The sequence below is a fragment of the Eremothecium gossypii genome, chromosome VII, assembly GCF_000091025.4.
Source record: "Eremothecium gossypii ATCC 10895 chromosome VII, complete sequence".
Lineage (NCBI taxonomy): Eukaryota > Fungi > Ascomycota > Saccharomycetes > Saccharomycetales > Saccharomycetaceae > Eremothecium > Eremothecium gossypii.
The window spans coordinates 1,682,695-1,707,849 of record NC_005788.4 but is presented as its reverse complement, the minus strand read 5'-3'; the positions used below and the strand labels follow the sequence as shown (position 1 = coordinate 1,707,849).

General features: G+C 50.3%; 16 protein-coding genes and 1 non-coding gene across 17 annotated transcripts; 9 read left to right on the top strand and 8 right to left on the bottom strand.

Annotated features, from left to right (window-relative positions):
* Positions 1-46: 46 nt before the first annotated feature.
* Positions 47-2,917, bottom strand: OSH3 (oxysterol-binding protein related protein OSH3; the record flags this gene model as incomplete). Its single annotated transcript, NM_212084.1, has 1 exon — positions 47-2,917. The coding sequence occupies one exon, from the start codon at positions 2,915-2,917 to the stop codon at positions 47-49; it is 2,871 nt and encodes a 956-aa protein (NP_987022.1).
* Positions 2,918-3,274: 357 nt separating this feature from the next.
* Positions 3,275-3,514, top strand: DAD4 (Dad4p; the record flags this gene model as incomplete). Its single annotated transcript, NM_212083.2, has 1 exon — positions 3,275-3,514. The coding sequence occupies one exon, from the start codon at positions 3,275-3,277 to the stop codon at positions 3,512-3,514; it is 240 nt and encodes a 79-aa protein (NP_987021.1).
* Positions 3,515-3,543: 29 nt separating this feature from the next.
* Positions 3,544-3,753, bottom strand: NOP10 (snoRNP complex protein NOP10; the record flags this gene model as incomplete). The annotated part of the gene is made up of 1 exon (NM_212082.1): positions 3,544-3,753. The coding sequence occupies one exon, from the start codon at positions 3,751-3,753 to the stop codon at positions 3,544-3,546; it is 210 nt and encodes a 69-aa protein (NP_987020.1).
* Positions 3,754-4,257: 504 nt separating this feature from the next.
* On the top strand, positions 4,258-4,791 carry AGOS_AGR353C (uncharacterized protein; the record flags this gene model as incomplete). Its single annotated transcript, NM_212081.1, has 1 exon — positions 4,258-4,791. The coding sequence occupies one exon, from the start codon at positions 4,258-4,260 to the stop codon at positions 4,789-4,791; it is 534 nt and encodes a 177-aa protein (NP_987019.1).
* Positions 4,792-5,070: 279 nt separating this feature from the next.
* SWA2 (auxilin-like protein SWA2) lies at positions 5,071-7,017 on the top strand (the record flags this gene model as incomplete). Its single annotated transcript, NM_212080.1, has 1 exon — positions 5,071-7,017. One exon carries the CDS (start codon positions 5,071-5,073, stop codon positions 7,015-7,017), a length of 1,947 nt encoding a protein of 648 aa, NP_987018.1.
* Positions 7,018-7,048: 31 nt separating this feature from the next.
* Positions 7,049-9,238, bottom strand: ERG7 (lanosterol synthase ERG7; the record flags this gene model as incomplete). Its single annotated transcript, NM_212079.2, has 1 exon — positions 7,049-9,238. One exon carries the CDS (start codon positions 9,236-9,238, stop codon positions 7,049-7,051), a length of 2,190 nt encoding a protein of 729 aa, NP_987017.2.
* A 164-nt stretch (positions 9,239-9,402) lies between these two features.
* Positions 9,403-10,188, top strand: YFT2 (Yft2p; the record flags this gene model as incomplete). The annotated part of the gene is made up of 1 exon (NM_212078.2): positions 9,403-10,188. One exon carries the CDS (start codon positions 9,403-9,405, stop codon positions 10,186-10,188), a length of 786 nt encoding a protein of 261 aa, NP_987016.2.
* MCM21 (Mcm21p) lies at positions 10,163-11,303 on the bottom strand (the record flags this gene model as incomplete). The annotated part of the gene is made up of 2 exons (NM_212077.2): positions 10,163-11,196; positions 11,252-11,303. 2 exons carry the CDS (start codon positions 11,301-11,303, stop codon positions 10,163-10,165), a joined length of 1,086 nt encoding a protein of 361 aa, NP_987015.2.
* An 82-nt stretch (positions 11,304-11,385) lies between these two features.
* Positions 11,386-13,041, bottom strand: HIM1 (Him1p; the record flags this gene model as incomplete). Its single annotated transcript, NM_212076.2, has 1 exon — positions 11,386-13,041. The coding sequence occupies one exon, from the start codon at positions 13,039-13,041 to the stop codon at positions 11,386-11,388; it is 1,656 nt and encodes a 551-aa protein (NP_987014.2).
* Positions 13,042-13,506: 465 nt separating this feature from the next.
* On the top strand, positions 13,507-13,595 carry AGOS_t0194. The gene is given in 2 exon segments: positions 13,507-13,543; positions 13,557-13,595. It is a non-coding gene; the product is annotated as a tRNA-Phe (tRNA).
* Positions 13,596-13,659: 64 nt separating this feature from the next.
* Positions 13,660-15,612, bottom strand: NDT80 (transcription factor NDT80; the record flags this gene model as incomplete). Its single annotated transcript, NM_212075.1, has 1 exon — positions 13,660-15,612. One exon carries the CDS (start codon positions 15,610-15,612, stop codon positions 13,660-13,662), a length of 1,953 nt encoding a protein of 650 aa, NP_987013.1.
* A 1,093-nt stretch (positions 15,613-16,705) lies between these two features.
* KRE33 (ribosome biosynthesis protein KRE33) lies at positions 16,706-19,882 on the top strand (the record flags this gene model as incomplete). Its single annotated transcript, NM_212074.2, has 1 exon — positions 16,706-19,882. The coding sequence occupies one exon, from the start codon at positions 16,706-16,708 to the stop codon at positions 19,880-19,882; it is 3,177 nt and encodes a 1,058-aa protein (NP_987012.2).
* A 222-nt stretch (positions 19,883-20,104) lies between these two features.
* On the top strand, positions 20,105-20,557 carry TOM22 (Tom22p; the record flags this gene model as incomplete). The annotated part of the gene is made up of 1 exon (NM_212073.1): positions 20,105-20,557. The coding sequence occupies one exon, from the start codon at positions 20,105-20,107 to the stop codon at positions 20,555-20,557; it is 453 nt and encodes a 150-aa protein (NP_987011.1).
* A 126-nt stretch (positions 20,558-20,683) lies between these two features.
* CPT1 (diacylglycerol cholinephosphotransferase) lies at positions 20,684-21,909 on the bottom strand (the record flags this gene model as incomplete). Its single annotated transcript, NM_212072.1, has 2 exons — positions 20,684-21,806; positions 21,860-21,909. The coding sequence occupies 2 exons, from the start codon at positions 21,907-21,909 to the stop codon at positions 20,684-20,686; spliced, it is 1,173 nt and encodes a 390-aa protein (NP_987010.1).
* Positions 21,910-22,133: 224 nt separating this feature from the next.
* CIA2 (iron-sulfur cluster assembly protein CIA2) lies at positions 22,134-22,841 on the bottom strand (the record flags this gene model as incomplete). The annotated part of the gene is made up of 1 exon (NM_212071.1): positions 22,134-22,841. The coding sequence occupies one exon, from the start codon at positions 22,839-22,841 to the stop codon at positions 22,134-22,136; it is 708 nt and encodes a 235-aa protein (NP_987009.1).
* Positions 22,842-22,899: 58 nt separating this feature from the next.
* Positions 22,900-23,625, top strand: NRK1 (ribosylnicotinamide kinase; the record flags this gene model as incomplete). The annotated part of the gene is made up of 1 exon (NM_212070.2): positions 22,900-23,625. The coding sequence occupies one exon, from the start codon at positions 22,900-22,902 to the stop codon at positions 23,623-23,625; it is 726 nt and encodes a 241-aa protein (NP_987008.2).
* A 181-nt stretch (positions 23,626-23,806) lies between these two features.
* Positions 23,807-25,144, top strand: TEP1 (putative phosphatidylinositol-3,4,5-trisphosphate 3-phosphatase; the record flags this gene model as incomplete). Its single annotated transcript, NM_212069.2, has 1 exon — positions 23,807-25,144. One exon carries the CDS (start codon positions 23,807-23,809, stop codon positions 25,142-25,144), a length of 1,338 nt encoding a protein of 445 aa, NP_987007.1.
* Positions 25,145-25,155: the final 11 nt, after the last annotated feature.

Sequence of the window (25,155 nt, the reverse complement as noted above, 5' to 3'; positions counted from 1 at the left end):
ACAGGGTATTGGCAGACAGATAAGTCTGACAGTGCCATTAGTATATCTACCACAGGCTCTGCACGCCCGACCAGTCATGACGCCTTCTCCTTTCCCAGTAGTTTTCGTTACCATTTAGGAGGGTCCAGCTATTATTCCCGGACTTGCGGAAGTACATTGGAGAAACATCGGCGCCCTTGCTACGGCGTTCCCGCTGTAGCTGCTCGAGTTGGAGCTTGAGTTGTTCCGCAGCATCCACATCGCCGGCTTCATAGAGCCTCACGTCGGGCCGTAGTCTAGAGTCTGTTGGAGGGATCATATCCTTCTCTAATTCAGTTATCTCGTTGAGATTCGCAGTAAACTTTGTAAACCCAAACTTTTTGGAGGCTTTCGGGACTAGCTCGCCGATTTGCCATACCGTCTCGCCAGTGGACTCGTTGACTAATTTATTCGTCCATTGCCCTTTGAGCGTCCCGAACAGGTTTCTAGAAGCGTCAAATATTGAGATAGAGAGGTCTTCTGACCTACTACTAAACATTCCTCCCTGTTTGAATGCAACGACAGCTTTGCCGCCATTTGAAGAATGTATCTCAAACTGGTTCTGAGGCTCAAGGTATCTTTCTCCTGCGATGATGTTCTTTAGCAGCATAGAGGGCTGGTTCCACACATATTTATCGCCTGTAGCCTTGAGAATGCATGTGATCTCACCCTCATTTGTAAACTCCAAAGACTTACCCCAGAATTTTTGCTGTGGGCTGATGGTGTAGTAGCAAACCCAGTCTTTATGCTCAACATGAAATGCAAATATCTGCGGCTTGTGTGAAACCTTTTCACTAATCAAGCGGTAACCCTTGTCCTCACGGACCAATTCGTATGTTTCTCCCAACAGAGGGTTCACCGGCTTCCGCATAGCCCTGGCCTTCTCGCGATGTACAGAGAGATATGATACGGAGAATGCGGCAACTAGCGCGAGTCTTTTCATTGGGTCTGCAGCAGCGGCTGCGGCGGTCAAAAGCTCGGCATACTCAAAGGTTTCAGACATCATTTGTAAAATCGTAATGGGCTCGTTGGAAGTCATCGGCATCGATATGGAGTTCAGATCTTTACCAACGTTTTTGCGAAGAAATGCCAACAGACTAGGAGGCGCCGAGTTCGCTGGCGTTATATCATCACGTCGCTTAATTTTACCGATTATGGGCAGTGGGTATAGCCCGGTGAGTTCAGTATGCGAACGTTCCAGGGGAGGTCGCTTTTCGATAATTTCCACCGAGCCATCGTCATCTTCGTCGTTATCTGATTCATCGTCTTTGCTGCTGTCAGCTGTGTCTGCACGCGACAAAGCATTCTCCTTTGCGCTCCCCGAATCTGGACCGACAAGATCTGCCACCTCCTCGTCGTCTAGCATAATTACCGCATTATCATCTAGTGCGTCGAAGAACACTTCAGAGAATATTGATGCTGTGGAGGATTTCGTAGGGACAGCAGTCCCATCGGTTAGTCTCCCACCAGAAAGAGAGGCAAATATAGGTGAAGTAAAAATCATGCGCGAACGAACCGCAATGCTCGAGAGTAAGGATTCTAGTTCATTCAGTTTTCGGTATACCTCATGCTCTGTCAAAGAACAGCTTGAGGTTGGATGAGTCCCATAGGAAGAATTGCTCGTATTAATGGCCGAGTGTCCTGTAGCGCTCCCTGGAAAGGCAACTGATACGTACTGATCAGCGTTCGATGTGTTCCTATTTCTACGGAACGGACTTTTCGTGGATGACAAGGAAGAACTGCGTGAGTCGGACCTGGTCTGAGGCGTGGGTGGCTTGGTGAACACCTTCTCATTTTGCTGAATATTATAGCACACGGATGCCTTCCATTCCTCCACTTTAGACTTGGCGACCTGAATATCGCTCATCAAAGTTTGAGCTTGGCCATGCACTGTGTCCTGAGGTAGGAGTTCCTTCGCAATCGGCTGCTTGTCGGCATTTTCAATTTTGTAACATGCTTCCAAAGCCTCCACCCATGTGTTCCACTCGTCGTCATCGCGCGCCTTCAGTGCCCAGATCTCCATCCCGGAGTCAACAACAATGAGCCGGGACTTCCGGCTCGCACTGACTGTCGAGAGGCTAATGACAATCTCACCGCGGCAAACGGAATTACGTTCGCTCAGGTAATACGACAGCGTGCCATATTTCAGGTCGAGCTTAAAGAATCGCTTGCGAAATCCCTGGAGCCGTTTGCGCCGTTTCTTCAGCAGGTACCCCTGAAGAATGCGTCCCTGCTTCAGCCGAAACAGTTCACTCTGCGATGGCTGAGGTGCCTGCGGCACAGCCAGCATGTGTGTGTTGCTAGCAGCCACCGTGTAATCATGCATCAAGTCGTCTTGCGAGAACACCGATTCCGCGTCAAACGCCGGCCGCACGACTGACGCACTGAACAACACCTTTTTCTTCACCGTTTTCGATGCGGTGTTATCTATTACGAAGGCATAGTACGACTCCTCGTTGTAGTCATCGTTCATCAGCGTCCCCTGGTATATCTCGTTGCCCTGCACGTTGCCCACCCAAGCCACACGCACCAGCCCCGACTGGTCCAGCCGCGTCTGCAGCTCCGACTGCGGCGCCCCCTCCTCGGCCTCTTCTCTCGCCTGCGAGCTCGAGCTGGTGCTGAACGCCCGCTGCCGGAACTCTACCATCAGGTTTGCCGCGTCCGCCTCCAGGTGCACCTGCGGCTCCGCATGGCTCAGCCCCGTCGACACTGTCAGTGTCGACGGCGCCCCCCGTGCAGTCGACATGTTCGAAGGCCCCGCGGTCTCCTTCATCCTCCGATAAATTCCAAACCCTATCGACTTCTTCAGCGGCTTTAGCTGGTACGAGACTGTATCCCCCCGCCGTACCTTCAACCATCTGACCACAAATGACTTGTTCTGCACGTCGATCGTCTCCATGACTGCGGTGATCCTATCCGACCTGTAGCTCCAGCCAGACCCCAACCAATATATAGCCGATCCTGGATCGTCTACCGTGTGTGTGCGAGGATGAGACTAAATCCACTACGTGTATACTATGAGCGCATAGAGCAAAAGACAAAAAAACCCCAGCACCATTGCCTATGGTAAACCAAAGGCCAAGGCAATCCTAAAGCGTTTAGCTACGTACTCACGGCAGGCGCCAGTCCGGCATCGCACAGCCTATGGCCCGCGGGCGTCCGGCATGTCCGACGAGCTGTATGTGCTTGCGCAGTATATGTAGAATAAGTAGCGAAAAGCAAGTTTACCTCCGCACTAGCTCTCTCCATAGCAGTGATGGCAGACGGGCCGCAGGAGATGGAGAACCCGCACGAGAAGGTGCAGGTCGGGATCCTGGCGCGGATTGTGGGCAACGTGGAGAGGTTGAACCAGAGCGTTGCGACTTTGAATCAGGAGCTGGAGCGGATCAACACGCGCAACCGCAACCTGGAGCTGATGGGCCAAATGTGCGAGCACTACGGACGCGCGACAGCGTTCAACTTGAAGACTACAGGAAACCGGCAGGGGCCTGTGTAGAAGACGTATATTGTATAGCTAGATATGTATTAGCGGGGCAACATGTCGAAGCGGCGCTTGAGAGTGACACGCTGGCGGGAGTACTTGTCGTCGGGCGAGAAGCGCGCAGGGTGCGCGGACTTGGTGATCTCGCCGGAAGGCGTGACCTTCTCGAGGGTGTAGACTCTCTTGCCGTCCGGGCCCAGTGTGTACATCAAATGCATGGCGCGTGGTGGTGGCGGAGGAGATGGCCTGCGCATGCGCGCTGCAAATTTTCACTGCCGCGCCCGTCACGTGGGCGAATTTCCCTCCCGTCACGTGGGCAAATTTCTCCCGTCACGTGATGGGCGGCGCTGATGTCAGCGAGGTCGCCGCGGCGGTGACGCAACGGTAACGGCTGCGGCTGCGGCTGCGGCGCGGAACACCGAGCAAGCTACATTGCCTTGGGATCGGCAGCCGTGCCGTGGGGCAAGCGGACGCGGCACTCTCCGCCGGTTGCGCAGAGAGTGCTGACGCTTGTGCAGATGTCAGCGCCGCAATTCTGGAAACGAAACGATTGCTGGGCGGAACATTCAAAACTAGAAACAGACTCCTTGTAAGTGTTTCCAAATACCAATGCGCTACCGGACTATCGCAACGGAGGGCAGGATATCGACTTTTGACTTGGAACCAACTAACAGCAATCCGCCACACTGAAGTCTCGCACTCCAGAGAACCACAGCAACTATCCAGATAATCGAAAAAACATTGGTGCGAGCTTGCGCATGGATATCAGCGAAATGTCAGCTGCAAATCAAACACGCTGGTTGAATGAAGGGTTTATGTTTCCGACGTCGCTCAGGATGAGCGACCTCCGCTCGTTTATCTCGGATACGGACCGCATGGGCTCCTTTTGCTTCATGTGCTTCATGTGCTTCATTTTGATGCTTCTCATGTACATGGTTCTCGCTTCCATGTATGACTGCGGCTATGCATTGAGGAGGCGGTTGGAGAAGGAGAACGCCGCAGCCGTTGCTTGCCAGACGCCAATATGGCTTTCAATCTACGACTATCATACAAAATTAACCCCATCCCAGCAGAATGCATACTTAGAGTATTCCCAGCGTATGTTCGAGCAAGAGCGCCACCGCCTGGAATCCGAAAAGGAGCTCTCCCGCACAAAAGAGGAAGCCCGCGAAAAGGCGCATCAGGAACTGGATTGGCTAAAACGCATCACCACATGGACATGCACAAAGGCCCGGTATGTCAAATGGTCGCGCAGGCTACAGCGATCAATAAGCTCTGCAGATATGGTCTAATTTCATTGGAATTCGTAATTCCTTCATAGATACCCGAGCTCACTGCTCTGTCATGAGCCAAATAGTGCTCGACTAACATCAGCGTATATAGCGCTACCTAGTCATTGCTCTTTGAAGATCTGCTTCTTCTCTGTATTTATCATTTTTAAGGCTGACCTGTTCTAACTCTACTGACCTCCATTTAAATATTCTTTTTTCTATCTGCCACAGTAGACTTCGAGCCCCATGTTAAAGCACGAAACCGAAGTTTCATCTAGCAGTTTAAGGGCTATCTGAAGGATGAGTGACCCTTTTGCCAATCTCCTTACCAAATTCAAGGGCAAAGAAAAGCCTGCTGATGCGCAAACATCCAAGAACAGGTCACTGAACGACCTCTTAGCGCAGCATTCTGTGTCGTCGCTTTCCGAACCGCCCGCTACGCTGTACACTCCGAGGGATACAAGACCTGCTGCTGGCCTGGTAGATCTAGGAAGAGAATCGCCCAATCTTCCTGGGGAAACAAGCGGCATATATCAAAGCGGAAGAGGCAACCCAAGTACTGAGGGATACAAAAGCCAGTCTCTGATTGACTTGGAAGATGCTCAGCCGCACCCAGCAGCATCAGTCAGCAGTTTTGAAGACAAGACCACTACTATTGCAGACGAAGAACAGGATTTTGAACTTGCGAAGCTAATGTCGCTGGGGCTTGATATTGGGGCAGCTAACGACTACTACCACAGGGGAGGTAGATATGAGCAACTTCGTATGCGCCGAGCAGAATCAGATGGGACCCGAATGCACCGGGGCAGTAACCTTGGGAGAAATAGCGACTTCTGTAGGAGTAGGGACTTCGGAAGGGGAAGCGATTTGGGCAGAAGCGGTGACTTTGAGAGGGGCAGCGACCTTGGCAGAGCAGAAAGTTCAGAGACCCCTCAATGGAGTTCCCTCCGAAGTGGCCATAGTAACAGGCTCGTGTCTGCTGCATCTAATCTGTTTAATAGAGGGAGGGATTTTATAGAGGACCAATTGGCGACACACGCTCGTACCTCTGCTTCTTCCAGGTCTACTCTGAGTGACAGCAACGAGAGGTTCTCAAATCACACGCAAGAAAGCGATTACAGCGTGAACCAGACAAATGACCAAGCACATTTAATCCATACACAGCCCACGGCTGCTGAAGTGGATTTACTCGAGGGATTTGCTGATACGGAAGTAGTGCAACATCAATCTACGTTGGAAGTGCCCCGAATGCAGGCTGCTGGTGTGAAATCAGAGGAAAGTCTCATCGACTTTTCATCTGAAGGCCCTTCTAAGTCAGCTGCACAATTAAATTATGTTTCTATCACTCCTCTGGAGCTTTCAGGGTACTATGACTTTAATAAGACGGCTGCTGAAAGTTATAAGAAAGGAGACTACCACGCCGCCTTCCAGGATTACCTCAAATCGCTAAATACACTTCCTTTGGCACACCCTCTTCGTATTATAGCCCTATCGAATATCATCACCACGCAGCTAAAAATTGGGGAGCATACTGAATCTATGAAGAATATAAATTCAGCCGTAGAGCTACTGCAGGATGTACCATTTGATGCGCAGATTCAGGATACTTCACCACCGCGGACTTATAAAGAATTCTGGCAGAAAATTCTAGCGAAGAAGGCAGAAGTTCTTGAGTCTCAAGACAACTACGAAGCTGCACTCTCTGTGTACCAACAGCTCATATCCAGGGGATATACGCCCAAGTTGATACTGAATGGAAAGGCACGCTGCCAAAAGGCTTGCAATAGCCAGAAAGGTAACGTATCTAGTAATCCAACCGCAACGACACAAGGGGATAGGAAGAATCCTCGGAAGCAGACGGCAACTGCGAAAGGAAAAACGGAAGAAGTCAAAAGGTTGAAGGCTCAAAACCATGCAATTGAAAAGCAAGAGAATGAGCGATTTGGCTTACATGATAAAGTAGAATCCCGTATTCGTACATGGACTGCAGGGAAAAGCACGGATCTGCGTCATCTATTGCTAGGATTACCGGCTTTACTACCCTGGCTGAATTCAGACCAGATGATCGCCAGTGATTTGGTGATGCCCAAGAGAGTTAAACTTTCGTATCTGAAGGCTGTCAGCAAGACTCATCCCGATAAGCTACCACAAACATTGGAACTAGAAGAGAAAATGGTAGCAGAGCATGTATTCATCACGCTAACTAAAGCGTGGGGGGTATTTAAAGAAGAAAACAGTTTGAGCTAATCGCACATACTATTTCCGCGCCGTGATCATACTACAAAGCGTCTTTGGCGTATTTTTTGCTATAGATTCCTAGGGCCTTTATTGGAAACACAAATCGGTAACTTGGGTACTCAATGGCACATGAATGATTGAAAACACCCTCAATACTCTCATACTTCCATTCACCAGAGGGCAATTGTCTTTCCTTAAGCAGTTGAATGCCACGGTCAATCACTTTTCTATCCGGATAATCGGCTAGCAGCAAACCAATCAAAGCCCATGCAGTTTGAACAACGTATGACCTCTTGTCACTGACGTACGTGTGCAGTTCTGAAGATTTCATTGTCTCACTCCAACCGCCATCGGGCAACTGCTTGCTTACCAGAAACTCACACCCCTTCTTTACTACTTCCGAGTCCGCGTAGCTTTCGCCGGCGTTATGAAGCGCTTCAAGCGCAAACATTCCAGCATATGTATAGCAAATACCCCAGCATCCATACCACGAACCATCCTTCTCTTGGGCACTCTTTATAAACTTGACAGCGATCTTGATGGCGTGGTCGACCTCATCTTGGCGATAATCGTGGTATTTGCGATAGAACGATAAGCCTAGTACGGATGAATCGGTACATTCAACATACGGATGCTCAACCATTATATTAGCAAACACCTCCGCAGAATTCAAACTCTCAATCGATAATGGCGCTCTGATCTTCTCATAAGAAGCGAATGAGCCATACTTGAATGATCCAAGATTTTGCAAACCCAAAAGCACATCAATGGCCTTTTGCAGCTTCTCGCTCGATATCTCGTCCCGCACCTCCTTGAAAACTGGAGAATTCCGCACAAGCAAGACAGACTTGGCCGCCTCAGCCGTACAATCTGAAACTGCGTAACCTTGGGTTTTAGTAGAAAAGGGCCAAGCACCAATACGAGGATCCCTGTAGCTGCCGGGAACACAATCATCAGTGATCTGTGAACGACAGAGAAAGCGGTACGCCCTAACGATGTTTTCATAAAACTCGGGCTTGTCTTGCAAGTTGGCGGCAAACATTGACTGTATATAGAAGGCACAATCCCACACTTGAACACCGTTAGTTCCCATTACCAGCATGCCTTGAGGACCGAGAAACAGGACCTCCTTAAATCTGTCAAGAAAGCGACCGAACTCCGCTGAGTCAGGGCCCTCTTCGATACACGTTACAATGGCATTCAGAGCATTATTAACCGGTGCAATACAGAGGTAGTCAGTATTCTGGATTTCCATCTTAATCAGCTCATATATTCTGTTAAGAGAGTATTTTAGTAGCCAGTTGGGGCGCAAGTACTTTTCATACCCCACAATGCATTTGTTGAGCGTGTTAAGTACGGTCGTATGCGGGTAGTAGAGGTCAATACCGCACACATTGTTCCTGTTGGCAGCAAAGTCAATCTCTTCGAATGGCCTCGTAAATATCTCGGACCTGATCTCCTCCAGTAATGGCGTCAGAGCACACTGGTAGCGGACCCCTGCCAGGTAGCTCATCGGCAAAAAGATAGCACGCGTATGTACCCACCAGCGAGCCGGGTGATAAGGAAACTGGTACGGCAGCAGCCATAGCTCTGGTGGCGCTGGGTTCACGCCCTCCCACTTGTATAAATTGAGCACGGAAAGCCACACTTTACCCCAGTACGGCGAGCCAATAGCACCCCCCATGCGCAGCAGGGTCTTCCGCGCCCGCTGCATCACGATGTGTTCGCGCTCCATCCCTAAGAGCCGCAGCAGAACGTAGTTCAGCGCGGTGCCCATCACAGTCGACTTGTCCTCCGAATGCAATCCCCACCCGCCGTCGACAGGGTGTGCCGTGTTCACCACGTAGCGCACTAGCTCCCGCCGCTGAGGCTCAGGGATTACCACCCCGCCCACATGCATCGCCACCACATACCCGATAGTCATGAACATCGGGCCCCTGTACGAGCAGGGGAACGTGCCCGAAGCCTCGTCCTGCAGCAGGCCCAGAAACCGCGCCCCGTTGTACGCCGCATTTGCCGCAGTAAATCCCTGGTCTTTACTGCTCACCTCTGGTTCAGGTGTCGGAAAGCTCGGGACATTCAGCAACCACTGCACACACGTCGTTTGCGGAACCTTGCTTGTCTCTTGCTCATCCATGTACTCCCACCGCTCCGCACCCACCTCATCGCAGAAAAGCCTCCAACGCCTCGAGTCGGTAGTTGGCAATCCTAGTTCATCTGAGTATAGCATCGCTGAGGCCTTCAACTAAACTTCTGGCTGCCCAATGCTTAGCCACCATCAAGTTCTATACTGTGCAACCTCGTATAAAAATTGCATCCATCACACAAAGATCTGGCCACATTGCTAAAGTGGAAACCAGCTGATATCCAGCCATTAACGGCCATACCGTTTTGATGCGTTTGCAGGGTAAGATGGACGAGTATATCTCTGAGAGGAGGTACTGTTATCTGTATCCTGCTCTGCTGCTGGGAGGGGAGGTGATCAAGCTAATCCTTGGCGAAGAGACCATAGAGCACGACCGCAAGACATGGTACCTGCTAAATGGCGGTAACTTCGTTAATCAGTTGTTTGTGCATCATGGGGTGTTGTTGTGGACCCTGCTAATGGGGTTGGTGCTGGCACTGCAATATCACGTACGGACGACGGAGTTTGATCCTCTTCCACTTGACGCGCGGCAGCTAGGGCCTGTGAGGCGGCATCCGCTCAAGATGCTGGGCAGCATGGCGGTGCAAACGGTGATCAAGGTCCTTCTGGTGGTCACCGTGCTGCAGGCACTGTTCTGGTTTATGGATCACCTGTTCGTGTGGACAGGTGGCCGCTGCACGGTGAGCGACACGAAGGACTCTGTGGCGTGCCGCCGGCTGGGGGGCGAATGGGTGGGGGGCTTTGACATCAGCGGACACTTTTGCCTGGTGATGAATCTGAGCTTGGTGCTGTGGTTGGAGCTAACGGAGCTGCAGAGGTACATGCATAGCCAGGAAATCCAGCTGCGCAAGTTCGCATGGGCCAGGACCACGGTGCTGGGGGCGCTTGGTGTGTGGCTGGCGCTGCTTGCGATTACGGCGATATACTACCATACGTTTGTGGAGAAACTGCTGGGCACTATTTTTGGGTATAGCACTTCACTTGTTATATATTACGTACTGCCCAGGATTAACCGGGGACTACATTACCTTTAAGCACCCTAACTTTGTTGGGGAGATCTGCCAATGCTCCCACAAGCACATGGGCCCATTCATCGTGCTGCTGTTGGTCCAACTGGCAGCTGCGGACTTCTCGACCCTCGAGTAAGACAGTGACCGCTAGCGGCTGAGCGCCACCGGATATGAGGAAGGAGAGCATCGCTGCGTATGAGTCCGTGCGGATGTTCTCGAAAAGGTCTGGATCTAGCCGCGCGATGAACTGGAGTCGAAAATGCATATCTATGAGTCTTGCGTAGCACTTCTTGGCAAACAGATAAACGTCACTGTCGCTGCAGATAGCGCCATTCAGCGTAGTGCTCCAGATGCGCTCTGCGTCGAGCATTTTGGGAAGCGTATGCTTGAACAACTGCCAGCGGGTGGCGACTTTGGCGTCCCGTCGCAGAAGCACGTAATAGGGATAGTCGAACCGGCGTGTGTTCTCATTGAAGACCTCCAGGCGGATGCCCAACATTTCATTCACGATGCCCTCATTGTCCTTATCCTGTCCGCCAAGTCTCCCGGGATCGACCAGGGGAAAAAACGTGATACCGCACATGCGGTAGCAGTTCTCTACCTCGATGAAGTTGCGCAGCTCCCTCTGCTTGGACTGCTCGGGCCTGGTCGACAATATCTTGCCACGCTTCGAGGGCGACCGAAGGAGTTCGGTGTCTAAGAACGGCGCCAAGGCTGGGTCAAACATGCGATGGCCAGCATCGCTCTGATTCCTCAAGCGGGCGTCATGCTCAGTAGGTGTACGCGTAGATTTAGGTGCCTTGGGTGTGGTTTCCGCCTTCGTTGCCGCGTCTTTCTGGCCTTGGCCTTGGTTTTCTGCACCGTACTGCAACAGGTGCCTCCTCAGCTCTGGGTGATCTGCCCAAAAAATCTCGTACTCTTGATTCTCTAACCCCTCAGTATGGCTACGGCTTCTCTGTGAGTCACTGCCCCGCTCTCTCGCGCTGTGTATCTGTTCATTTATGGACTGTAGTTGCCTTTCTATCGATGCGACTATTAACACATTTAGTATCTCTTCGAATATGCACAGTGGAGGATAATTACGTACTTTCGGTATTCAGCAGTTCAACATCCTGCTTAAGCTCTAGCAGTTCAGACATATTCCTTGCGATTGAAGTGTATCTACGTTCTATGTGGTTCGTATCTATCGTTATATGCGGGCCAAGTACAGAACTTTTTCCATTATGCTGGATTTGAGGTTTCCGCAGTATCCATATCCTGACTCGACCAGATGGTCACTTCCACAATCATAGAGGAAGATCTCAGATTCTGCTTGATGTAGTTCCGTTTGACTAGCGCTTCCTGAGCGGCAATCTGGGCAACTCTTCCAGCTGGGATTGAGTAGCCAACAATCCAGTTCCCAGGTAAATGATAGGTAGCCTTCGCGACTAGTTCGGTGACCTTAGTGGTTGGCCCAACTTCCTTAACCTGCGCAAGCCAATTAAATTGCGTGCGCATAACATTCTTCTTATAAGTGTAACAGCGCGTAAGCATGTTTCCTGTATCAGGGTTGGTAGGGCTTATTACGGGTTTAGAGCCATGCTCGCCAAGAAGAGGGCCGGGCCTGAGGATAGTAAGATGAGTCAAGCCCGGCACGTCATAGGTCAAGTCATTTTCTAGACGTTGTTTAGTGCGGAAATACTGGCTGACCATGCCTAGAGCCAAGTGGTTGAAGCTCGTCACGATAACCATATGCTTGACAGTGCCCTTCTTTGGATCCGGGGCAAAGGTCTTGGCCATTTGCATATTAAGCGTGTAGTCTACAAATGCACGCGGTGCCTTGCTCTTCCTAGCCTCCCATGATGTAGATCCAAGCGTTGATATTAGTGTTTCGATCTCGGTAACCGCCGGCATATATATCTCCGAATATGCATTGAAAGTCCTGACTCCGCCAGTGAACATTTTATTGAATAGGTCAGGCCATCTTCTGGAGTCCGGCTGGACAACTTGGACGACGTTTATAGTTGCATTCCTAACTTCGCCGGTGGTCAATACCACGTCCCAATTATACTGGTCCCAGTGACACTTCAGACCTAGCATGCCGCCGCATTCGGACAAGTGACGAATTAGCCTCACGTCATTCTTTCTAATGACATGTTTTTCCCCCTCGAATTCTACTATAGCGGTCCATGTTTTGGGAAGATTGCTGATGTCTATCTCGACGTCCTGAAACTTACGACTAAAGCACCAGAACGTTCTAGCTGTGACACCCTCCAAGGGTGCGCCAATCCATGGAGTGATCAAGTCTTGAAGAACTTGTGAGCCAGTTAACCCAGTTGATCCGAGAAGGACGTAATTCTCTCCAGTGTCGTTAAGAGCAGGGTTGGTACGAATCACGGAATGGCGAGACCCAGGTCTCGAATCTGAATTTGTACATGGTCTAGAACTTGTCCGAGATCCAGAATTCTGACTCTCAGAATGCTCGGATTGAGAGCTGGGCCTCGATTGGGAGGGTGACTGTGACGGTGAACTATGTTGCTGTTTCAGAAGCTGTTCGGTCTGCTGTTTTAATGCTATGCTCTGTTGCTGTAGTTTAAGTTTCTTGAGCTCTTCTTGACGTGCCAGTTCCTGTTCTAGCTTTAGCTGCTGTTTTACCAGTTTCTGAGCCGCTTTAACTTCCTTTGGCAACTTTTGTTGAGATCCATGTGCTGAGTCTCGAGAGTGTGAGCCATGGCGATCCTCTTCGCCGGAACACTCATGCTTGAATAATTTATCCCTTGTTGTTCTGATCTTGGACTTGAGCTCGTGATAATTTAATGAACTTTTCCGGGATGGTTTTGAATTTGGTGCATTGTTCTGAGAGCCACCATTAGGCTCTTCGTTTAAGAGCGAAGTCATTGTGGTAATGGTAGGCGCTTCACCCCTGTCTGGCATATTGATGGTAATAGTCTCTCGATACTGAATTGGATAGCTAAACTAAAATCGGTGCGCTTTTAGAGTTTAAAGATTTGTGGTCTTCAAGGTTGAAAGTGGCCTTGGTAATTCTAAGGAACTTCCAAGAAACAATGTTTTTCCATATCGTATATTAAACTTCATATTTCTGGCATCTGACGTTCAAGCGAATATCAGCGTCAGTGCTATTTGTGTAGGCAGGTGCAACTCGCTAATATTTATGTCGCAAGTCAGCCGCAACGTCGAGAAATAATTGTATTAATATTCTTCCTAGGGCATTGTAATTATACTAAACGACCGTTCAAATGCTGACTGGCCGCTGATACGCAGTAGATGATCCTAAACTCAGTCTAACGCGTGGCTATCTTCATTTGTGTTAGCCACCGTTAATTTACGAGCTAATATCAAATTGCGGATTTAGCTCAGTTGGGAGAGCGCCAGACTGAAGTCAACTTCGGTCCGAAATCTGGAGGTCCTGTGTTCGATCCACAGAATTCGCATTTATTTTTGCCCCTTCCGAACTAAATGGAACTATATATAAAACTATAATGGAATACATATATCCTAATGACGAAAGAAGCTAGGTTCATCGAGGAAATCACTAGAATTTAAAAGCTCTGATGGTTTGCTATTACCTCCTGCTGTTACAATGCCGCGTTTTCCAGAATATGGCCTTTGTCTAGATGATGGCAACTCCTCGATGTTCAAGCAAAATGAAATATCCATCGGGTTGTTCACGTGAGGAGTCGATCTCGGAATATCATTACTACCCTGTTGATTCTGTTGAGAAGGTGAAATGTGTTTAATGAGGAAATTATTAGTTGCTGCTGACCCATGATGTTGATACTCCCTAGACATCGGCGCAAAGCTATGAAACGTGGAAAAGCTAACGCTGCTAGCGCTTGAATGTGAAGCCGCTGTTGTAGTTACTGCCATTGTATTTTTTTTAGAAAGCTTTGCCTTGCCTTCGGATAGTAAGGATATACTGGACTTATTGGATAACTTGCGTTTCCGGTTTTCTATAGGACCCAAAAGTATACCTTCTGTCAAGTGATTTGAAGGTTCGGGCTGCAATGACAACTGCGGCTGTGGTTGTTCATATGGGTGGTTTTCTAGATTGAACGGGTCGTACTGGATGGACAGTAGCTCAACATCATAGTCATTCAGTGGAGAAAGATGGAAAGAAGGCGTGGTATCTGCCTCGAGGCTATTGTGTAAAGCAGAGAGCATAGAGGTCTTCGGCAGGAGCTCTAGATCTCTAGCTGTTAATGAACTCTGCAATACAAGAGGTACTATTTTACGTTTTACGCCTTCAATGTAGGTCAGCTGCTCGTCGTGCCCTTTTTGCATGCCATTGCTACCTGAAATAACCGAATTCCTCTCAATTCTCCGTTCCTTTTTGTTGCTTCGTTCACTAATGATTGGCTCATCATCATCAAGGTCATCATCATCTTCAATATACTCCTTCTTCTTCCGACCTCTCTTCATATGTTTGGGTTCCGCTGGCATCGGAATGTTGCCATTGCTGGCCTCCGCGAGGATCGTTTCCTCTTTCGTTGCCAAAGTCTTAATTTGCTGCGGATAATTCGATGGAGACCTACCCCGTATGATTAAGGCTGGCGTTTGCTTCATAAGGATCGGAATGAATGTAGTATCCGCGTCTTGGTCATACGTATCCAAATTGTAGTATTCACTGTTGCTGTCTCTATTTATATGGTTGCCGTCAATGCAGCAACCTAAGACCAATTGCAAAACAAAGTGCTTACTCTGTTGTGTCGGTTTCTTGACTGTGATGGAAGACGCGAATTGGATCCTCTCGTACCTAGCAACCTTCTTGATCGTGTCGTGGGGATACGTATAAATAATACAACCCTCATCGAAATCCTGCAATATACGATCTCGATGAAGGAAAAAATCGTGGTCAAACTTCTTCATTTTGGACTCGTTCCTCACATTGGATGCTTCGCGGATCATCTGGTGGTTTGGGAGTGGCGCAGGCACAAGCGGGTGGATGGGCGGCGCAAATTGAGGACCCTTGTCGCGCTTCGCCGTGTGCTGCACAAGATTGATCTGAGACTGGTCTTCAATGCATTTTGCCACGAGCTTGACGGCAAAGTACTTTACGCGCAGCCGCTGGTGGCTATGCTCTGGGCGAATCTCGTACGTACCCTGGAGAAACTGCTCTAGTGACATGTGCGGCGTGTCAAACGCACTCACCACGGTAAAGTAGTTGCGCTTGTACCCAATCCACTCGTTTTCAATGAAATCAAACCCTCTATCTATCCGTGGCCTGATTTCCAACTCCACCTTTTTCCCCGTCCGCGCATCTAGCACCACATTATACTCAACCTTCGGCGTGAATGACGGACCTATCTTGAACTGCAACGTTGACCGCGGCGCGATCCGCACTTTCCGCTTGTCAAAGTAGCTACTCACAGTACCATCCTCGTTCTGAAAGGTCTGTATCTCTTGACTCTTGTCATTGTTTTCAGTCGATATAGTTCGTCTACCTTCCATTCTCTCTACCCATGTATTTTTTTGTGGTCTTAGTCATCTGTATAAGGAGAGAGGTATTTGTGTAAGAGGTTTTAAACCTCTAGATTTTTGTCCGTTATTGTGGTATTAGAAGCCTCTCAGTTCCCCAAAGTGAGCTCGTTTGTTTCCTCACGACGAAAACCAGTTTTAGCCGCCGAAGGTGACCATCGTGCGGCTGAACCACTTATGTAAGTATCACGTGACATGACGTTTTCAGACGCTGTCCTGCGACATAGGATAACTTTAGAATGTATCTGTGCTGTAATTGGGGCTAGCTGCTGCTTATTTGTAGTTATAACGATCAATTAGTGCATGTATCTTGGGCCCGTAGAGTTGTACAATTTTACCGAGCCCAGGCAGTAGCCCAGTACGGATTTGCATCTCGCTGGTAGTTAGGTCAGCATTCTGCAACGGCGCCGGTACGAGTATGAACATATTCCGGAGGGCACCGCTCTAAAGTGTCTGGCTGATGTCCGTATGGAAAAGATGCCGAGCAACCCCCCTTCATTGCTGGATATGTGATAGTGGCCGGTGCAGTGGATCAATTCTTATATACGAGTATAGCTTTCCCAGAGCTAGAGATAAAAAGTCTGTAGTATTACTTTGTCAACGGGCTATAATTAACTCAGGATGTGGGTAACCTCTCTCTCCAGGGCCTAAGGCCGCTTAACAGGACTTGGAGCTATTCCCGGTTCCAGGACTTTTATTAATAGTGCTTACTTCTAATACAAGAGAAAGCTAGCGACGTCATAAGTTGGTGTAAAGGAGAGCATTTGCTAGGTTATTAGTCTGCTTTTAAAAATGGTAACTTGAATACTCTTCCGTGTATTGCAAGCCTCCATGGCGATATCTCCGATTATAGTACTTCAATGAGCCATAGAAATAATGGATTGCCGTGTAATATGTGGATATTGGTGCGGCAGCCTTGGTCTTGGTACCACTTTAGCTATACCTGCAGCAGCTCCATGGTCCTTCAATGACTATAAGTGTATATTATAAAGATCTTTCTATACGGCGTTTGTCACGTGCGTCTCACGTGAGCGTGAAAATTTTAAGATCGGCGGCGGTTTAAGCGATGCCCTCCACTACTGTGCATACGTCAAACAGCGACAATATGGCAAAGAAGGCTATTGACTCGCGTGTGCCGGCGCTGATTCGGAATGGTGTGCAAACTAAGCAGCGGTCCTTTTTTGTGATTGTGGGGGACCGCGCACGCAACCAGCTACCAAACCTGCACTATCTGATGATGAGCGCGGACTTGAAGATGAACAAGTCGGTTCTGTGGGCGTACAAGAAGAAGCTGGAGGGTTTCACATCGCACCGCAAGAAGCGGGAGGCGAAGATCAAGAAGGAGATCAAGCGCGGGACACGCGAAGTGAACGAGCAAGATCCCTTTGAGACGTTTATTTCCAACCAGAAAATCCGTTACTGCTACTACAAGGAGACGGAGAAGATCCTAGGTAACACATACGGGATGTGTATTTTGCAAGACTTTGAGGCACTAACGCCAAATCTGCTGGCCCGGACTGTGGAGACTGTGGAAGGTGGTGGTTTGGTTGTCATCATGCTGAAGTCGATGTCTTCTCTGAAACAGTTGTACACGATGACCATGGACATCCACTCCAGATACCGGACCGAGGCACATGGTGACGTTGTGGCGCGCTTCAACGAGAGATTTATTCTTTCCTTGGGCAGCAACGAGAATTGTTTGGTTGTCGACGATGAACTGAACGTTCTTCCAATTTCCGGCGGGAAAAACGTGACACCTCTTCCTCCACGAGAGGAGGATGAGGTCACACCCAAGCAGCAGGAGTTAAATGAGCTCAAGGAATCCTTGGAGGATGTTCAACCAGCGGGCTCTCTTGTGGCTCTTTCCAAAACTGTGAACCAGGCGCAGGCCATTTTAACTTTCATCGATGTGATATCAGAGAAATCTCTTAACGCGACTGTGGCCCTTACCGCAGGTAGAGGTCGCGGTAAATCGGCGGCTTTGGGTATCGCACTAGCAGCTGCGGTGTCTCACGGATATTCGAATATGTTCGTGACATCACCTTCTCCGGAGAATTTGAAGACACTTTTCGAATTTATCTTCAAGGGATTCGATGCTCTGGGCTACCAAGAGCACATAGATTACGATATTATTCAGTCTACCAATCCAGCTTTCAACAAAGCTATTGTGAGAGTGGATATAAAGCGTGCTCATAGACAGACCATCCAGTACATCTTACCAGGTGACTCTCATGTATTAGGACAAGCTGAGTTAGTGGTGATTGATGAAGCGGCTGCCATTCCCCTTCCGGTGGTTAAGAAATTGCTGGGGCCTTATTTGGTGTTCATGGCGTCGACCATCAACGGGTACGAGGGTACTGGGCGTTCTCTGTCACTCAAGCTTATCCAACAGTTACGTCAGCAATCAGGTAGCAGCGGACGTGAGAATACTGAAACTGCAATTGTTTCTAGAGACAACAAGAAGCACGAGGTTCAGACTGGTAGCCGGATTCTGCGGGAAGTGGTCCTAGATGAACCTATTAGATATGCACCTGGTGATCCAGTTGAAAAATGGCTCAACAAGCTATTGTGCTTGGATGTGACGCTAATGAAAAACCCGCGGTTCGCTACCAAGGGTACGCCTCATCCATCCCAGTGCAATCTCTTTATTGTTAACCGGGACACACTATTCTCATACCATCCAGTTTCGGAGAACTTTTTAGAAAAGATGATGGCTCTTTACGTGGCGTCTCACTATAAGAACTCTCCTAACGACTTGCAGTTGATGAGTGATGCACCTGCGCACCAGCTATTTGTTCTTTTGCCTCCTATCGATCCAAAGGACCAAGGAAGAATCCCAGATCCATTGGTTGTCATTCAAGTAGCGCTAGAAGGTGAAATATCGAAAGAATCTGTGAGAAACTCGCTGTCCAGAGGACAAAGAGCTGGTGGCGACCTAATTCCATGGCTTGTTTCTCAACAATTCCAGGATGAGGAGTTCGCCGGTCTAAGTGGAGCCCGAGTGGTGAGAATCGCTACTAATCCAGAGTACGCTTCGATGGGTTATGGTTCGCGTGCTATTGAACTATTGCGTGACTACTATGAACAAAAGTTTACCGACTTGTCGGAAGACATGGTGTCCAAAAACTACAGCATCAAGCGCGTAACCGACAAGGAGCTGGCAAATACGAACTTATTAAAGGATGACATTAAACTCCGTGACTCCAAGACTTTACCCCCACTACTATTAAAACTTTCTGAACAGCCGCCGCACTTCTTGCATTATCTCGGAGTTTCATATGGTCTCACCAACAGTCTGCACAAGTTCTGGAAAAACAACAACTTCGTTCCAGTATATCTTCGCCAAACTGCGAATGACCTCACTGGTGAGCATACCTGCGTCATGCTGAATGTGCTAGAAGGTCGGGAGTCTAAGTGGCTTGTTGAGTTTGCGCGCGACTTTCACAAGCGCTTCATGTCATTGCTATCCTATGACTTCTCGAAATTCACTGCTGTGCAAGCTCTGAACGTTTTCGAGAGCGCATCTAAAGCTGAAAACCTCGGAACCCAGCCCGCTGCTATCCAAGCGTTGACCCGCGAGACCTTGGATCTAATGCTGTCGCCATATGATCTAAAACGTCTCGACAGCTATGCCAACAACCTACTGGATTACCACGTCATTGTCGATCTGCTACCTCTACTTGCCACATTGTACTTCAGTGGGCGCACTGGTTCCGGTGTCAGCCTCTCCAGTGTGCAGAAGACCATTCTGCTTGCCATCGGTCTACAGCACAAGAGCATCTCGGCCATCACCGCAGAGCTCAACCTGCCATCCAATCAGACAATCGCGATGTTCGCGAAGATCATGCGCAAGTTCTCCATTTACTTCCGTGACATCCTCAGCAGCTCTATCGAGCAAACTTTGCCGGCGCAGGCGGCAGAGGACGAAGAGCCTGTCACCTACGATGCCGCAGCGGCTATCGATCAGCTGCACGACGACTTGGAGGACGCTGGTGACGAGGCCACTGCTGCCATGAAGAACAAGCAGCGTGAGCTAATCAACTCGCTGAACCTTGATAAATATGCCATCGATGACGCGGCAGATGACTGGGCTTCTTCGAAGACCGAGCTCGACAAAGCTGCTAAAAACAAAGGTTCCGTGAGTCTGAAGAGCTCCAAGAAACGCAAGCAGGAACGCGCAGAGGACATCTATAAAGAAGAAATGAATCTTCTAAAACGCTCGAAGAAACCTAGTAAGAAATAGACGCCTTTCACTTGCGCTTTATGTATAATAACTTCATTTGTATAAAGTTCAACACAATCGTATCCACCGTGTGAGTCCGAGTCACATGACTGTAAAAGAAAATTTTTCACGAGATTTGGGTCTTTACCCATGGCCAAGCTGATACTAGTCTCACCGCTACTTAGGCAGGCAGAAAACAAGGCACCCAGACCAGGTGAATAAGCTAAACGGTACATTTAGAAGATGGTCGAACTAACCGAGATCACGGAGGAAGCGCAACTGTTGGACTCCCAACACCAACAACAAGCTAAGAACAACAAGTTTGCAGGCGAGAAGGCTGGAGACAGCACAGATGACGAGGCTTACTCCAGCGACGAAGAGGACGATTTTGACGAGAATGAGACCCTGTATGACAGAATCGTGGCTTTGAAAGACATAATCTCGCCGAAACAGCGGAAGCGGCTGAGCCAGGCGTACAGCACCACCGTGTGGATGTTCCAGGGCTTGTTTTCGAAAGGCGGCAACGTCGTGTGGGCGTTGACTACATCTGCGCTACTTCTCGGTGTGCCACTATCGCTATCTCTATTGGCGGAACAGCAGTTGATCGAGATGGAGAAGAACTTTGACCTGCAAAAAGATGCGAACGAGATCCTAGCGGCCGGCAACGCGCCTGCGCCTGCGACAGCTGGTCTCTGAGCGCGGGGACTGCGTGGAACACATGCCCAAGAAACCCTGTACATATGCAAATAGACATCTCCTCTTTGACGGCTACATAGACTAAATATGGTGAAGCGTTGCACACAGAAGCCGAGGGGGCTGTGCTCAAGCGATCTTCGGGTGCTTGATCGTGAGGGCGTAAATGTCTAAGAACTGGGTGAACTCACAGATCACTTCTGTGAGGAACATAGCGTGGATTCCCAGCGTTAGCCCGCAACCGAACCAAGTCAAGGCGAAGATCGCAGACCCCTTGTCGTATCCGAGACCATTTACGAGTAGCACGCGGAGGAGAATTTGGGCCAGCGGAATGTACATCGGAACGTTGCATGATGGATAATCCTGCAGGGTCAAGTGTGCGACGATAATACGCCCCACGACAAAGGCGATCGTTAGGCCGGCTTCGAGCATGAAGGGCAAGGAGAGGAACGCCGGTTCGAAAAAGCCCACTGCAAACAGGAAGGCAAAATAGACAAAGAACGGAGATACTCCGTACATTGCACTCCGGATCTGCTTGTCAGTCACCTTCGAGGCTCCGTGTTTTTCAGTATAGTAGTCTACCACGTTCTTACGGGATGCAGCAAGGTTGTAGAGAAGACCGATTCCACAGAAGACGAACACTAGGTGCTGAGACTCGACCATCAGCGTCCACTTCCCGATAGTTACCTCTTTGATGGGCACATGCCACACGGCCTCGGGCCCCCAGATACCCGTAAACATGAACGAAATGCAGGTCAACAATATACCCTCCACCGGGCCACTGAACTCGCTCAAAAAGAGCTGGTGGGTGTGGTAGTGCTCCCAGGTACTGAGGTAGAAGTTGCAGAGTAGCGCAAATTGGATCAACATGCTGAGCAACGAGTACCCACTACCGATCACAGAGCAGAATACGATAACGCCCAAACTTGTGTTGAGCGCGTCGATACAGTGGTCAAATAACTCACCCAACGGACTGGACTGCGAAGTCCGCCGCGCGTGCGCGCCGTCGCACGCATCAAACGTCTGATAGAGGAACAACCCAATAGCGTACGTAAAGTAGGTCCACCGCGGATTGTTTCCCTCAAGCTTCGGATCGTAGTACAACACTGTGCAGAGGTTCGCCACGATGAAGCCAAACCCCGATAGCGTCACCGCATTGGGGGCCATCCAGAGGGGAAACACGTTGACAAACTTGGCCCAGAACGGTTTTAGCACATACTTGGACACAATAGAGCGGTCTTCCCCTCGATATCTGCGGGATTGGTTAGCAGCTGCGCCGGAGCCCTTTATTCACTGTCCACATACTTATATTCCTTCAAGTTCCGCAACTTTGAATGCGGAATAAAGATTCCCATCTTTGTTATACACTTCAGCGGTTACACCGAGTAGAGCTTCTCAATTGCTGGAACAGCCCAATCCACCTCTAAGATGTGCGCCCGAGGTTTGGCACGTTGAGCGCTGCCGATTTACAAAAACGATTGATCTTCAAAAATCACATTCCACGGCTCTGCCGCGCACCGCCTGGAGCCTCCGCCATGCCTCACGCAGTGCCCATAGTGTCCCTGTCAGCGCCCAGCGGTCACTTGCAGGTGCTGAGCATTTTGGAGACGACCTCCACGAGCTGCTCGTTCTCGCATGCGGCGGCTACGCGCTCCTTGTCGTTCAGCTGCTTGTTGACCTGGTTCTCGCTCTGGTGCGAGCCTTTCTTCAGCAGCACGGTTATGCGGAAGCGCGGTGTCAGACTGCGCTCCAGACGCACGCGTATCCCCAGCCCAATCAGCGTGGCCAGCGAGCAATGCGTGATTGTCGGCGTGATCCGCACAACCACCTCTGCGATCTCGTGCGGGTCGCCGGAGTCGCGCACCTCGATGTCCGGCAGGTTGACCACGGCCAGCTGCCCGAGCGTCAGCGGATGCTCCGGGTCGCTGATGTGTGCGATCAGGTCGTAGATTTCCTGCGGGTCGACCGGGTCCGCCTCATCGGAGTCTGAGTCGGAGCTGTACGACAGCGGCGGCGCCGCCTGTGTCAGCAGCGTGTCCAGGAGCGCCACGTCCCTCACGAGCTGTGTATCGCGCACGGTAAGCTGTAGCAGTTGTTTTTGGCGCTCCTGTGCTGGCTTACTCAGCGCCAAACCGCTCCAGTCCTGCGCGTCCTCGGCGCGCTGCGGCAGCTGTGCTTCGTCTAGGATTTTGGGATCCTCATTAATGAATTCGCTCATCTTCTGGGAGGTAGCACTTGCTGGTATCTTCTCTGGACGTGGCGGGTGGGTATATAATACAGAGGACATGTCTACTAGCTCAGTAAAAAAACAGCCCGAAAACCAAACGTTTCGCTATACCTGGCACATGACCTCGCAGTTGGCAGGCTTTAAGGGAACCAGGGGCACTCTTCTGGTAGGAATAGGCGGATGCTCATCTTCCGGTAAGAGTACGATAGCAAAACTGGCTGTCCAGGTCCTGGAGGACGCTGTACTTGTCCACCAGGACGACTTCTATAGGCATGACGACGAGGTTCCGTTCGACGAGGAGTACCAGATAGGGAATTGGGACGTGCCCGAGGCCCTCGACATGGCGCAGTTTGAGCGGGAGCTGGACCACATCCGGGCGACCGGTCGGCCTGCGGCGAAGCTCGTGCACAACGGAAATATTGACGACGTAGGCAAGTTCGGGATATCCGAGGAGTACCTGGAAGAGCTCCGGAGACGGTACCGGGGCCGCATCTCACAGCCTGTGGTGCTGGTGGACGGGTTCATGTTGTACCACGACGACAAGGTGGCCGCGCGGTTCGACTGCCGCCTGTTGGTGCGCGCACCCTACGCCACGATGAAGGCCCGGCGCGCTTCGCGCGGCGGATACAAGACGTTGGACTCATTCTGGCAGGACCCGCCGTTCTACTTTGACAAGTTTGTCTACAAGTCGTACGCTGCCACGCATGCGCGCCTGTTTCGGAACTGCGATGTAGAAGATCGCCTTGTGGCGCCGGACGTACAGGAGATCTACAACGGCGATGAGGCGCAAATCACGTGCGTTCTGGAGCAGGTACTCGATGCCATTGCAGCCGCGCAGTGCTAGCGGACACTGACTGCGTTCTGTGCGCTTTTTGCTGTGACGCTTTTTGTTGACGCCGTCGTTATTCGGCAATGTGCAGCCTCACAAAAGATGAGTCCGACATTTGAACCGAGATTTCTGTGTTATCTCCATCTTCCAATATACCTGGTGAAACGTCTACCTGGGCTGCTCGTGCTAGGTCCCCATGTCACTACCAAAATTGACTCCGGAGAATATCATACGGTCAATATACACTAGCCCTGTGAACCGTCACAAGAACAACTTGGGGCTAGTGCTAGACTTGACGTATATTACCGACAACATCATTGTGTGCTCCTATCCTGTGATGAAGTACCCGCGCATGTTTTACAGGAACAGTCTCAAGGACCTAGTCACGTATCTCAACGTTCATCACGGCTCCGGCAAATGGAAAATATTTAATCTAAAGGTTGAGATCTGTGACTCGGACTACACTGACGAGGACATATTATCGATGGTGGGCGCGGGACTGCGGTCGCCTATTGAGTCGCTTCGGTCGCCGCGCAGCGCCGTGAGCTCGCAGTCGTACGCTCTGTTGACCAAGCACAGCAAGTCCATTGGGATCGAACTGCCCGAACGGAGCTCTTTGAGTACTCCGATCAACCCCAAGACCATTCTCAACGACCTTGTCGCGCGACGTGGATGGATTGACCACTTTCCGCCGCCATTCATCCTATTGGAAGAGATCACAGACGAGATCCACGAATACCTAGGCGGCGACAGCGGCAGAGTCGCAGTGGTGCACTGTAAAATGGGGAAGGGCAGGTCTGGCACCGTTGCGATTGCATACCTCATGAAATACCGGCAAATCCCGATGCTAGAGTCCTGTCAGCTTTTTCTGACCACGCGCTTCAAGCCCGGGATTAGCCGCGGTGTCACCATCTACTCGCAGTTGCGCTACCTCCGTTACCACGAGACATTCATATGCTACGACACGCTCTACCGCCCACAGATCATGGAGGAGTTGCGCCGCTGCCGCTTCCGCATCGACTCGATAGAGTTTGTCAACCCGCTCGGCACGATTACACGCGACATCATCGGCTCCGCGTGCATGCTCGGTGTCAAGATACAGAAGTACAAGCCGCGCAACGACGGGCTAGTCGACCTCTACAGCGTCGAATGCGACGAGGACAAGGAGGAGTTCTCGCTTGTGGACGGTAAGTACATTATCCTCCCGCGGACCACCATCGACACCTCCGACATCCGCCTCTGCTTCGGCCTCCGATCCAAAACCACCGAATTCATAAACAGCGTCACAAAGCTCACGTCGTCGGCCTACTGCTGGCTCAACCTCTATTGGGAAACCGTCTCGTGCAGCAGGAGTCTCTCGCCCACCAATTTCTTGATCACTGAGTTGGACGAGGAAATCCGCTCCAACATCGGCCAGCCGACCTTCACCATAAAGTGGGAGGACCTCGAGGGCACCAAGGGCACCTTGAACAAGGGCTTGAAGCTCTTCGACTCGCTCACGCTCTACTGGAGCCTTGAAACTGACCCTCGCTAGCATAGATCAAC